General features: G+C 43.9%; 1 protein-coding gene and 1 long non-coding RNA gene across 2 annotated transcripts; both read right to left on the reverse strand.

The window, feature by feature from the left end:
- Positions 1-518: 518 nt before the first annotated feature.
- On the reverse strand, positions 519-2623 carry LOC139577958 (PAX-interacting protein 1-like). Its single transcript, XM_071405079.1, has 2 exons — positions 2591-2623; positions 519-1481 (listed from the first exon to the last, which is right to left on the reverse strand). The coding sequence occupies exons 1-2, from the start codon at positions 2621-2623 to the stop codon at positions 519-521; spliced, it is 996 nt and encodes a 331-aa protein (XP_071261180.1).
- Positions 2624-13242: 10619 nt separating this feature from the next.
- On the reverse strand, positions 13243-14583 carry LOC139577477 (uncharacterized). The gene is made up of 3 exons (XR_011675302.1): positions 14409-14583; positions 13781-13905; positions 13243-13344 (listed from the first exon to the last, which is right to left on the reverse strand). It is a non-coding gene; the product is annotated as an uncharacterized lncRNA (long non-coding RNA).

Consider the following 14583-nt stretch of genomic DNA (forward strand, 5'->3'; position numbering starts at 1 on the left):
GTAGTTAGAGTGGTGTTGTGTAAATACTGTAAATCAGAGTAGTTAGAGTAGTGTGGTGTAAATACTGTAAATCAGAGTAGTTAGAGTGGTGTGGTGTAAATACTGTAAATCAGAGTAGTTAGAGTAGTGTGGTGTAAATACTGTAAATCAGAGTAGTTAGAGTGGTGTGGTGTAAATACTGTAAATCAGAGTAGTTAGAGTGGTGTGGTGTAAATACTGTAATACTGTAAATCAGAGTAGTTAGAGTGGTGTGGTGTATTTACTGTAAATCAGAGTAGTGTGGTGTAAATAGTGTAAATCACAGCTTGATTTCTCTGCTAAGTGTGCATAAGGCCAGGAGGAGGAGGGGGAGGGGAGTAAACACTGAAGGCCTCATAAACATGGACTGCATCCATAATGGAACCCTTTGGACCAGCCGTGGCTATTTTTACAATCAATACCTTGCAATAACCTTGAGGGAGGACTAACAAGACGCCACGTTATATTGTGATGAATAATTTCCAAACATGAAGGGTCTATCATTGAACGATGTGGATAATGTCCGGCTCTGAGGAGCCTCCACTGTACTGCTCTAGAATGGACTGCTCTAGAGTGGACTGCTCTAGAATGGACTGCTCTAGAGTGGACTGCTCTAGAATGGACTGCTCTAGAGTGGACTGCTCTAGAGTGGACTGCTCTAGAGTGGACTGCTCTAGAGTGGACTGCTCTAAAGTGGACTGCTCTAAAGTGGACTGCTCTAGAGTGGACTGCTCTAGAGTGGACTGCTCTAAAGTGGACTGCTCTAGAATGGACTGCTCTAGAGTGGACTGCTCTAAAGTGGACTGCTCTAGAGTGGACTGCTCTAGAATGGACTGCTCTAGAGTGGACTGATCTAGAATGGACTGCGCTAAAGTGGACTGCTCTAGAATGGACTGCTCTAGAATGGACTGCTCTAGAGTGGACTGCTCTAGAGTGGACTGCTCTAAAGTGGACTGCTCTAAAGTGGACTGCTCTAGAATGGACTGCTCTAGAGTGGACTGCTCTAGAGTGGACTGCTCTAAAGTGGACTGCTCTAGAATGGACTGCTCTAGAGTGGACTGCTCTAAAGTGGACTGCTCTAGAGTGGACTGCTCTAGAATGGACTGCTCTAGAGTGGACTGATCTAGAATGGACTGCGCTAAAGTGGACTGCTCTAGAATGGACTGCTCTAGAATGGACTGCTCTAGAGTGGACTGCTCTAGAATGGACTGCTCTAAAGTGGACTGCTCTAAAGTGGACTGCTCTAGAATGGACTGCTCTAGAGTGGACTGCTCTAAAGTGGACTGCTCTAGAGTGGACTGCTCTAGAATGGACTGCTCTAGAGTGGACTGATCTAGAATGGACTGCGCTAAAGTGGACTGCTCTAGAATGGACTGCTCTAGAATGGACTGCTCTAGAGTGGACTGCTCTAGAGTGGACTGCTCTAGAGTGGACTGCTCTAGAGTGGACTGCTCTAAAGTGGACTGCTATAAAGTGGACTGCTCTAGAATGGACTGCTCTAGAGTGGACTGCTCTAGAGTGGACTGCTCTAAAGTGGACTGCTCTAGAATGGACTGCTCTAGAGTGGACTGCTCTAGAGTGGACTGCTCTAGAGTGGACTGCTCTAGAATGGACTGCTCTAGAGTGGACTGATCTAGAATGGACTGCGCTAAAGTGGACTGCTCTAGAATGGACTGCTCTAGAATGGACTGCTCTAGAGTGGACTGCTCTAAAGTGGACTGCTCTAAAGTGGACTGCTCTAGAATGGACTGCTCTAGAATGGACTGCTCTAGAATGGACTGCTCTAAAGTGGACTGCTCTAAAGTGGACTGCTCTAGAATGGACTGCTCTAAAGTGGACTGCTCTAGAGTGGACTGCTCTAGAGTGGATTGCTCTAGAATGTACTGCTCTAGAGTGGACTGCTCTAGAATGGACTGCTCTAGAGTGGACTGCTCTAGAATGGACTGCTCTAGAATGGCATTTTCATTCTTTAGGTTGTGATATTCAGTCAGTTTAAATAACCCAGTAATAGAAATAACCCAGACCTCAGACATTGAAATAACCCAGACATTGAAATAACCCAGACCTCAGACATTGAAATAACCCAGACATTGAAATAACCCAGACATTGAAATAACCCAGACATTGAAATAACCCAGACATTGAAATAACCCAGACCTCAAATATTGAAATTAACCGGACATTGAAATAACAAATTTTGGGAAATAACCCATTCTTTGAAATAACCCAGACCTTGAAATAACCCAGACCTCAGAGTGTTAGAAGTTAGAATTGTGAGCACTGTGAAAGCTTCAGGGTCAATTCGTTTTAATATAACATTCCAATTCAATTCTTGAATTCATTAATTGAATTGGAGTTAAATATTTGTACATTTCACAGTTAATGTAATTAATGAAACTTCGTTTATTTTATTTTTTTATGGACTGCAGGGGGTTTGTTTTAAATCATTTCCAGTATAGCTAGGCTGTCTGAAAAGTGATCAGCCTGAAACTGAGGGAATTCAATTAGAATGTGGAATTGTTACTATTTGTATTTTTATCAAATACAGATTTTTCAGGGGATGCTGCAGTACCCTCAGCGACCCTACTTCCTGCGGCTGTGCCATGGCGTAATGCTCACTCCTTCCGTACCTCACAGATTCCTGCCATCACACTAGATACCAGAGTGAGGGTCCAATGTAAACTCATTCCCTGTGGCTCCGGCTCCAGCTCCCTGTGGCTCCGGCTCCCTGTGGCTCCGGCTCCCTGTGGCTCCGGCTCCCTGTGGCTCCGGCTCCCTGTGGCTCCGGCTCCCTGTGGCTCCGGCTCCCTGTGGCTCCGGCTCCCTGTGGCTCCGGCTCCCTGTGGCTCCGGCTCCCTGTGGCTCCGGCTCCCTGTGGCTCCGGTCCAATCATTCAGGCACACTGGCTGCTATCAGATTTTCTATCACTTGAACATATTTTAAAAGAGTCCTGCAGGCTGGGAGGTTATCATGTGAGGACAGGAGGTGTTGTTGTTTATGCATCACCCCTCCCCCATCTCTTTCCCCTCCAGAGCTGTCTTAGTTCATTTTGTGGGAACAGAACAGCTGGTACCTCTGCTCAGTACATTGTAGTCATACTACAATTGGTTGGCGCCCCCCCCCCTTGGTTTGTGCCGTGGCGGAGATCTTTGTGGGCTATACTCGGCCCTGTCCGGGGGTATCATCGGATGGGGCCACAGTGTCTCCTGACCCCTCCTGTCTCAGCCTCCAGTATTTATGCTGCAGTAGTTTATGTGTCAGGGGGCTAGGGTCAGTTTGTTATATCTGGAGTACTTCTACCTGGCATGATGACTCCTTGCTGTCCCCAGTCCACCTGGCCGTGCTGCTGTTCCAGTATCAACTGTTCTGCCTGCGGCTATGGAACCCTGACCTGTTCACTGGACGTGCTACCTGTCCCAGACCTGCTGTTTTCAACTCTCTAGAGACAGCAGGAGCGGTAGAGATACTCGGCTATGAAAAGCCAACTTACATTTACTCCTGAGGTGCTGACTTGCTACACCCTCGATAACTTCTGTGATTATTATTATTATTATTTGACCATGCTGGTCATTTATGAACATTTGAACATCTTGGCCACGTTCTGTTATAAACTCCACCCGGCACAGCCAGAAGAGGACTGGTTCCTCTCTAGGTTTCTTCCTAGGTTTTGGCCTTTCTAGGGAGTTTTTCCTAGCCACCGTGCTTCTACACCTGCATTGCTTACTGTTTGGGGTTTTAGGCTGGGTTTCTGTACAGCACTTTGAGATATCAGCTGATGTACGAAGGGCTTTATAAATACATTTGATTTTATATCCAGTCTAGCGCTGCCATCTAGTGTTCATTCATTGTCATTTAAAAAAAAAAGAGAAATGTCATTTAGCAGACTGTTATCCAGAGAGACTTAGTGAGGTTTGAGGAGGGGGGGGTGAGGTTTGAGGAGGGGGGGGGGGTGAGGTTTGAGGAGGGGGGGTGAGGTTTGAGGAGGGGGGGGTGAGGTTTGAGGAGGGGGGGGGGAGGTTTGAGGAGGGGGGGGGTGAGGTTTGAGGAGGGGGGGAGGTTTGAGGAGGGGGGGGTGAGGTTTGAGGAGGGAGGGGGTGAGGGTGAGGGTTGAGGAGGGAGGGAGGGGGTGAGAAGGGAGGGGGTGAGGTTTGATGGGGGAGGGGTGAGGAGGGAGCGGGTGAGGGTTGAGGAGGAAGGTGAGAGATTGAGGAGGGAAGGGGGTGAGGGTTGAGGAGGGAGGGGGTGAGGGTTGAGGAGAGAGGGGGTGAGGGTTGAGGAGGGAAGGGGGTGAGGGTTGAGGAGGGAGGGGGTGAGGGTTGAGGAGGGAGGGGGTGAGGGTTGAGGAGGGAGGGGGTGAGGGTTGAGGAGGGAGGGGGTGAGGGTTGAGGAGGGAAGGGGGTGAGGGTTGAGGAGGGAGGGGGTGAGGGTTGAGGAGGGAGGGGGTGAGGGTTGAGGAGGGAAGGGGGTGAGGGTTGAGGAGGGAGGGGGTGAGGTGTATGGAGCAGCCCAGACAGCACAGGACTGGACCATCTCAGGGCTTTCTGCGCCTAAAACCCAAACAACATCATATTAGTTCCGCTGTCTTTAGAAATATATTAATTTAGAAAACACGTTTCAAGGTATCGCAGACAATAAAACCTATGGTAGAAATGAGTCTTACCTCTGATATCCATGGTGCTGGTAGCCTGGACCCTGGTTCCATCCAGGCCTCATCTGGAACACACAATGTGGAAGCTTCTAGAATGGTTATGATGACAGCCTGGTACGAGATGGGATCGCGCGGTCTTGAAAACTCCCTTTGGTCAGTCAAGGGCGACAATGACCATACGAGATCTGATCTGGGACCAGACTAAAAACAGTACAATAGCCAGTGTAGTGAGTGAAACCCTGTCTCTTACCCTGGTCTCCACGTCTGTCCAGTGTCCCTCCGTACGGTCGTCCCCCTGGGCAGGGCTGCCCTCTGATGACCTTCTCTTACCCTGGTCTCCACGTCTGTCCAGTGTCCCTCCGTACAGTCGTCCCCCTGGGCAGGGCTGCCCTCTGATGACCGTCTCTTACCCTGGTCTCCACGTCTGTCCAGTGTCCCTCCGTACGGTCGTCCCCCTGGGGCGGGCTGCCCTCTGATGACCTTCTCTTACCCTGGTCTCCACGTCTGTCCAGTGTCCCTCCGTACAGTCGTCCTCCTGGGCAGGGCTGCCCTCTGATGACCTTCTCTTACCCTGGTCTCCACGTCTGTCCAGTGTCCCTCCGTACGGTCGTCCCCCTGGGCAGGGCTGCCCTCTGATGACCTTCTCTTACCCTGGTCTCCACGTCTGTCCAGTGTCCCTCCGTACGGTCGTCCCCCTGGGCAGGGCTGCCCTCTGATGACCTTCTCTTACCCTGGTCTCCACGTCTGTCCAGTGTCCCTCCGTACGGTCGTCCCCCTGGGCAGGGCTGCCCTCTGATGACCGTCTCTTACCCTGGTCTCCACGTCTGTCCAGTGTCCCTCCGTACGGTCGTCCCCCTGGGCAGGGCTGCCCTCTGATGACCGTCTCTTACCCTGGTCTCCACGTCTGTCCAGTGTCCCTCCGTACGGTCGTCCCCCTGGGCAGGGCTGCCCTCTGATGACCTTCTCTTACCCTGGTCTCCACGTCTGTCCAGTGTCCCTCCGTACGGTCGTCCCCCTGGGCAGGGCTGCCCTCTGATGACCTACTCTTACGGCTGAATGGAGGAACACACAGAGAGTGGTTGACAAGGACTACGTCAGACTGTACAGAATCACTGATCACCGTATCGTTGTGGATCTAACTACTCATCACTATGTGATCATGATTAGCCATTCTGCGCCTCCTCGCTGTATACCATACAGTAACCAATAGGACCAGGAGGAAACTATACCATACAGTAACCAATAGGACCAGGAGGACACTATACCATACAGTAGCCAGGAGGACCAGGAGGAAACTATACCATACAGTAGCCAGTAGGACCAGGAGGAAACTATACCATACAGTAACCAGTAGGACCAGGAGGAAACTATACCATACAGTAACCAGTAGGAAACTATACCATACAGTAACCAGGAGGACCAGGAGATAACTATACCATACAGTAACCAGTAGGACAAGGAGATAACTATACCATACAGTAACCAGTAGGACCAGGAGGAAACTATACCATACAGTAACCAGTAGGACCAGGAGATAACTATACCATACAGTAACCAGTAGGACCAGGAGATAACTATACCATACAGTAACCAGTAGGACCAGGAGATAACTATACCATACAGTAACCAATAGGACCAGGAGATAACTATACCATACAGTAGCCAATAGGACCAGGATGAAACTATACCATACAGTAGCCAGTAGGAAACTATACCATACAGTAACCAGTAGGACCAGGAGGAAACTATACCATACAGTAACCAATAGGACCAGGAGGAAACTATACCATACAGTAGCCAGTAGGAAACTATACCATACAGTAACCAGTAGGAAACTATACCATACAGTAACCAATAGGACCAGGAGGAAACTATACCATACAGTAACCAGTAGGACCAGGAGGAAACTATACCATACAGTAACCAGTAGGACCAGGAGGAAACTATACCATACAGTAACCAGTAGGAAACTATACCATACAGTAGCTAGTAGGAAACTATACCATACAGTAGCCAATAGGACCAGGAGGAAACTATACCATACAGTAACCAGTAGGAAACTATACAATACAGTAGCCAATAGGACCAGGAGGAAACTATACCATACAGTAGCCAGTAAGACCAGGAGGAAACTATACCATACAGTAGCCAATAGGACCAGGAGGAAACTATACCATACAGTAACCAGTAGGACCAGGAGATAACTATACTATACAGTAACCAGTAGGACCAGGAGATAACTATACCATACAGTAACCAGTAGGACCAGGAGATAACTATACCATACAGTAACCAATAGGACCAGGAGATAACTATACCATACAGTAGCCAATAGGACCAGGAGGAAACTATACCATACAGTAGCCAGTAGGAAACTATACCATACAGTAGCCAATAGGACCAGGAGGAAACTATACCATACAGTAACCAGTAGGAAGCTATACCATACAGTAGCCAGTAGGACCAGGAGGAAACTGTACCATACAGTAACCAGGAGGAAACTATACCATACAGTAACCAGTAGGACCATGAGGAAACTATACCATACAGTAACCAGTAGGACCAGGAGATAACTATACCATACAGTATCCAGTAGGAAACTATACCATACAGTAGCCAGTAGGAAACTATACCATACAGTAGCCAGTAGGAAACTATACCATACAGTAACCAGTAGGACCAGGAGATAACTATACCATACAGTAACCAGTAGGACCAGGAGGAAACAATACATTACAGTAACCAGTAGGAAACTATACCATACAGTAACCAGTAGATAACTATACCATACAGTAACCAGTAGGACCAGGAGGAAACTGTACAATACAGTAACCAGGAGGAAACTATACCATACAGTAACCAGTAGGACCAGGAGGAAACTATACCATACAGTAACCAGTAGGACCAGGAGATAACTATACCATACAGTATCCAGTAGGAAACTATACCATACAGTAGCCAGTAGGAAACTATACCATACAGTAACCAGTAGGACCAGGAGATAACTATACCATACAGTAACCAGTAGGACCAGGAGATAACTATACCATACAGTAACCAGTAGGACCAGGAGATAACTATACCATACAGTAACCAGTAAGACCAGGAGATAACTATACCATACAGTATCCAGTAGATAACTATACCATACAGTAGCCAGTAGGAAACTATACCATACAGTAGCCAGTAGGACCAGGAGATAACTATACCATACAGTAACCAGTAGGACCAGGAGATAACTATACCATACAGTAACCAGTAGGACCAGGAGATAACTATACCATACAGTAACCAGTAGGACCAGGAGATAACTATACCATACAGTAACCAATAGGACCAGGAGATAACTATACCATACAGTAGCCAGTAGGAAACTATACCATACAGTAACCAGTAGGACCAGGAGATAACTATACCATACAGTAACCAGTAGGACCAGGAGATAACTATACCATACAGTAACCAATAGGACCAGGAGATAACTATACCATACAGTAACCAGTAGGAAACTATACCATACAGTAGCCAGTAGGAAACTATACCATACAGTAACCAATAGGACCAGGAGATAACTATACCATACAGTAGCCAGTAGGAAACTATACCATACAGTAGCCAGTAGGACCAGGAGGAAACTATACCATACAGTAACCAGCAGGACCAGGAGATAACTATACCATACAGTAGCCAGTAGGAAACTATACCATACAGTAGCCAGTAGGACCAGGAGGAAACTATACCATACAGTAACCAGTAGGACCAGGAGGAAACTATACCATACAGTAACCAGTAGGAAACTATACCATACAGTAACCAGTAGGACCAGGAGGAAACTATACCATACAGTAACCAGTAGGAAACTATACCATACAGTAACCAGTAGGACCAGGAGGAAACTATACCATACAGTAACCAGTAGGATTTTGGATCCGTGTTTTTGTCTGAAAACAGCACCAAAAACACAGCTGCAGGTTACATATTACAATTTACACACATTTCTAGGTGGATTAATGCTGTCTGAAAATAGCAAATAAACAAACACAGTCCTTTGACATACAGTACTACAATTACACAGAAGACATTTGATTATTTTCATGCGGACGTCAGTTAGGAATTCTCAGAAGGAGATGATGTATCACATCAGAAAACAGAAACGAGTCGCAGGTCATAGGTCATCCTCAGACGGTCCTGTGCCCCCGTTGGTTGGTTCTCCCTGTTCTGGCACTCCAACAGAACATCTAAGCGATTGTGGACCTCCATACCATTCTCATCATCCGCCGTGAACACCTGCACATTTACATCAGAGTGGAAGTAGATAGATAGTGACGTCACGTCTCATCCATTACGGAACGAGTAGAATTCACAGACGTCTCAAACGGGTATTTGAGCCAGTAAAGGGGGCTTTACAATCCTTAGGTAGGGGAATGACTTTTGCTTCCCTCCTGGCCTAATGCCACACACTTTCAATTAGCTTAAATTGAAGATATGGCAAATAGGAGTGGCAATATTGTCCGCTATTATCCTCAGTAATTTTCCATCCAAGTTGTCAGACCCCGGTGGCTTGTCATTGTTGATAGACAACAATAATTTTCTCACCTCTTCCACACTCACTTTACTGAATTCAAATTACAAACACTTGGCTTTCATAATTAGGTCAGTTATACTTGGATGTGTAGTGTCAGCGTTTGTTGCTGGCATGTCATGCCTAAGTTTGCTAATCTTGTCAATTAAAAAATTATTAAAGTAGTTGGCAATGTCAGTGGGTTTTGTAATGAATGAGCCATCTGATTCAATGAACGATGGAGCAGAGTTTGCATTTTTAGCCCACCATGTCATTGAAGGTGCTGCAACGCTTTTTACTATCATTCTGTACGTCATTTATCTTTGTGTCACAGTGTAGTTTCTTTGTTTTGTATTCAGTTTAGTCACATGATTTCTCAATTTGCAGTATGTTTGCCAATCGGTTGTAACAGCGTACAGATAGACACCAGCAGACTGTTGAATGCTCCCACGGTTTTATTGAGTGCAGCCAAAGTTTAGACCCTTTGTGTCTATAAAACGGTGAGCACATTCAGCAGTGAGTAGTGTCCATCTTTCTTTCAAGAGAGGCTATTCAATCAAACACAGCTAGTCTATTAGAGTATCGAGACTCCGATCACAGATTACCAGTCGTTGAAATACTTGGCAATAGAATAGTATCTAGTCTCTGATCACAGATTACCAGTCGTTGAAATACTTGGCAATAGAATAGTATCTAGTCTCTGATCACAGATTACCAGTCGTTGATATACTTGGCAATAGAATAGTATCTAGTCTCTGATCACAGATTACCAGTCGTTGATATACTTGGCAATATAATAGTATCTAGTCTCTGATCACAGATTACCAGTCGTTGATATACTTGGCAATATAATAGTCTCTGATCACAGATTACCAGTCGTTGATATACTTGGCAATAGAATAGTCTCTGATCACAGATTACCAGTCGTTGATATACTTGGCAATAGAATAGTCTCTGATCACAGATTACCAGTCGTTGATATACTTGGCAATAGAATAGTATCTAGTCTCTGATCACAGATTACCAGTCGTTGATATACTTGGCAATAGAATAGTATCTAGTCTCTGATCACAGATTACCAGTCGTTGATATACTTGGCAATAGAATAGTATCTAGTCTCTGATCACAGATTACCAGTCATTGATATACTTGGCAATAGAATAGTATCTAGTCTCTGATCACAGATTACCAGTCGTTGATATACTTGGCAATAGAATAGTATCTAGTCTCTGATCACAGATTACCAGTCGTTGAAATACTTGGCAATAGAATAGTATCTAGTCTCTGATCACAGATTACCAGTCGTTGAAATACTTGGCAATATAATAGTATCTAGTCTCTGATCACAGATTACCAGTCGTTAAAATACTTGGCAATAGAATAGTATCTAATCTCTGATCACAGATTACCAGTCGTTAAAATACTTGGCAATAGAATAGTATCTAGACTCTGATCACAGATAACCAGTCGTTGATATACTTGGCAATAGAATAGTATCTAGTCTCTGATCACAGATTACCAGTCGTTGATATACTTGGCAATATAATAGTATCTAGTCTCTGATCACAGATTACCAGTCGTTGATATACTTGGCAATATAATAGTATCTAGTCTCTGATCACAGATTACCAGTCGTTGATATACTTGGCAATAGAATAGTATCTAGTCTCTGATCACAGATTACCAGTCGTTGATATACTTGGCAATAGAATAGTATCTAGTCTCTGATCACAGATTACCAGTCGTTGATATACTTGGCAATAGAATAGTATCTAGTCTCTGATCACAGATTACCAGTCGTTGATATACTTGGCAATAGAATAGTATCTAGTCTCTGATCACAGATTACCAGTCGTTGATATACTTGGCAATAGAATAGTCTCTGATCACAGATTACCAGTCGTTGATATACTTGGCAATAGAATAGTATCTAGTCTCTGATCACAGATTACCAGTCGTTGATATACTTGGCAATAGAATAGTATCTAGTCTCTGATCACAGATTACCAGTCGTTGATATACTTGGCAATAGAATAGTATCTAGTCTCTGATCACAGATTACCAGTCATTGATATACTTGGCAATAGAATAGTATCTAGTCTCTGATCACAGATTACCAGTCGTTGATATACTTGGCAATAGAATAGTATCTAGTCTCTGATCACAGATAACCAGTCATTGATATACTTGGCAATAGAATAGTATCTAGTCTCTGATCACAGATTACCAGTCGTTGAAATACTTGGCAATAGAATAGTATCTAGTCTCTGATCACAGATTACCAGTCGTTGAAATACTTGGCAATATAATAGTATCTAGTCTCTGATCACAGATTACCAGTCGTTAAAATACTTGGCAATAGAATAGTATCTAATCTCTGATCACAGATTACCAGTCGTTAAAATACTTGGCAATAGAATAGTATCTAGACTCTGATCACAGATAACCAGTCGTTGATATACTTGGCAATAGAATAGTATCTAGTCTCTGATCACAGATTACCAGTCGTTGATATACTTGGCAATATAATAGTATCTAGTCTCTGATCACAGATTACCAGTCGTTGATATACTTGGCAATATAATAGTATCTAGTCTCTGATCACAGATTACCAGTCGTTGAAATACTTGGCAATAGAATAGTATCTAGACTCTGATCACAGATAACCAGTCGTTGAAATACTTGGCAATATAATAGTATCTAGTCTCTGATCACAGATTACCAGTCGTTGAAATACTTGGCAATATAATAGTATCTAATCACAGATTACCAGTCGTTGATATACTTGGCAATATAATAGTATCTAGTCTCTGATCACAGATTACCAGTCATTGATATACTTGGCAATAGAATAGTATCTAGTCTCTGATCACAGATTACCAGTCGTTGAAATACTTGGCAATATAATAGTATCTAGTCTCTGATCACAGATTACCAGTCGTTGATATACTTGGCAATATAATAGTATCTAGTCTCTGATCACAGATTACCAGTCGTTGATATACTTGGCAATAGAATAGTATCTAATCTCTGATCACAGATTACCAGTCGTTGAAATACTTGGCAATATAATAGTATCTAGTCTCTGATCACAGATTACCAGTCGTTGAAATACTTGGCAATATAATAGTCTCTGATCACAGATTACCAGTCGTTGAAATACTTGGCAATAGAATAGTATCTGATCACAGATTACCAGTCGTTGATATACTTGGCAATATAATAGTATCTAGTCTCTGATCACAGATTACCAGTCGTTGATATACTTGGCAATAGAATAGTATCTAGTCTCTGATCACAGATTACCAGTCGTTGAAATACTTGGCAATATAATAGTATCTGATCACAGATTACCAGTCGTTGATATACTTGGCAATATAATAGTATCTAGTCTCTGATCACAGATTACCAGTCGTTGAAATACTTGGCAATAGAATAGTATCTAGTCTCTGATCACAGATTACCAGTCGTTGATATACTTGGCAATAGAATAGTATCTAGTCTCTGATCACAGATTACCAGTCGTTGATATACTTGGCAATAGAATAGTATCTAGTCTCTGATCACAGATTACCAGTCGTTGATATACTTGGCAATAGAATAGTATCTAGTCTCTGATCACAGATTACCAGTCGTTGATATACTTGGCAATAGAATAGTATCTAGTCTCTGATCACAGATTACCAGTCGTTGATATACTTGGCAATAGAATAGTATCTAGTCTCTGATCACAGATTACCAGTCGTTGATATACTTGGCAATAGAATAGTATCTAGTCTCTGATCACAGATTACCAGTCGTTGAAATACTTGGCAATATAATAGTATCTAGTCTCTGATCACAGATTACCAGTCGTTGATATACTTGGCAATATAATAGTATCTAATCACAGATTACCAGTCGTTGATATACTTGGCAATATAATAGTATCTAGTCTCTGATCACAGATTACCAGTCGTTGAAATACTTGGCAATATAATATAAAAACAATGTCTCCTGTTTCTTTTTACCGTTTTTGCTGTGAATGAGGTCATCAACGAGGGGCTTGGAAACATCCTCAAACAATTCCATCTGGGACGTCTTGATTACCGAACGCCTTCTAGAAGGAGTACTGTGTCTGTCAAAGCAAAGGGCTTGTTAGAGATTTGGGCAATGTTATTAATTGTCTTTCGTTTGATCCAGCAACTTGTTTAGCTTCATTGATAAACATGGGAAAAAATAATGTATCCTCACATTCACACGTAAAGCAGTTACACCAATATCTTCCTTTTGTGATTACAAATGTTTTATCTCTCGCAGGAGCAGAGGAAATGGCTTTCACACATACATGTCACACAGAGGTTTCACAGACACATACAAATCAAATCAAATTTATTTATAAAGCCCTTCGTACATCAGCTGATTTCTCAAAGTGCTGTACAGAAACCCAGCCTAAAACCCCAAACAGCAAGCAATGCAGGTGTAGAAGCACAGTGGCTAGGAAAAACTCCCTAGAAAGGCCGGAACCTAGGAGGAAACCTAGAGAGGAACCAGGCTATGAGGGGTGGCCATACCTCCTTAAACTCCCCATTCCTGTTGGCTTTGAGTCCGTCAGGAGCGTGTAGCTGGATGGGCGTGTTGCTGATCACCTCAATACCGTAATTCCTCATCTTCCCAGAGGCTTTACACGGCACTACACCTGGACAATACCAACACAATTAAAACATTAAATATAGTTCCAATGTGAGCCTCGATCAGTGAGGTGTCCTACAGGAGAGGCCTGACAGGTCCCCCCCCCTCCAGAAATACAATACATCAAATCTAATTTGATTGGTTGCGAGTATGTAGACATTGGGGGCGGCAGGTAGCCTATTGGTCAGAGCATTGGGCCGGTAACTGAAAGGTTGCTAGATTGAATCCCCGAGCTGACAAGGTACAAATCTGGTACCCACTGTTCCTAGGCTGTCATTGTAAATAATAATTTGTTCTTAACTGACTTGCCTAGTTAAATAAAGGTTAAATAAAAGTGACCAGTGTTGAATGACTATGTACATAGGGCAGCAGTCTCTAAGGTGCAGGGTAGAGTACCGGGTGGTAGGCGGCTAGTAACAGTAACTTGACGAGATTCGTTTGCGATAACTGGTATTTGCAAATCATTAAATAATACATCATTTTCATTGCAATCGCAACATTTATACTCACTTAGGTCGTATCATTGTGAATTGTTACCGTTTGATTTTCTCAACCCAGTCTCCTTGTTTACTTCTCCACTTGTTTCAAACTCGCTCCGCTCAGCCGTCTCGCGGACAAATTCAACTAATCAGCGTAGACGGAACCACCGGAAGTCCCACCCTACTATTTCCGGTGTACAAAACTT

This window comes from Salvelinus alpinus, chromosome 6, assembly GCF_045679555.1.
Source record: "Salvelinus alpinus chromosome 6, SLU_Salpinus.1, whole genome shotgun sequence".
Lineage (NCBI taxonomy): Eukaryota > Metazoa > Chordata > Actinopteri > Salmoniformes > Salmonidae > Salvelinus > Salvelinus alpinus.

Excerpts from the sequence above, each read along its gene's own strand:
- LOC139577958 (XM_071405079.1), bottom strand. The coding sequence starts at position 2,623 with ATGGCACAGCCGCAGGAAGTAGGGTCGCTGAGG. Across the intron at positions 1,482-2,590 it reads AGGAAGTAGGGTCGCTGAGG|TCCACTTTAGAGCAGTCCAC; the intron begins GTACTGCAGCAT and ends ACTTTATAGCAG.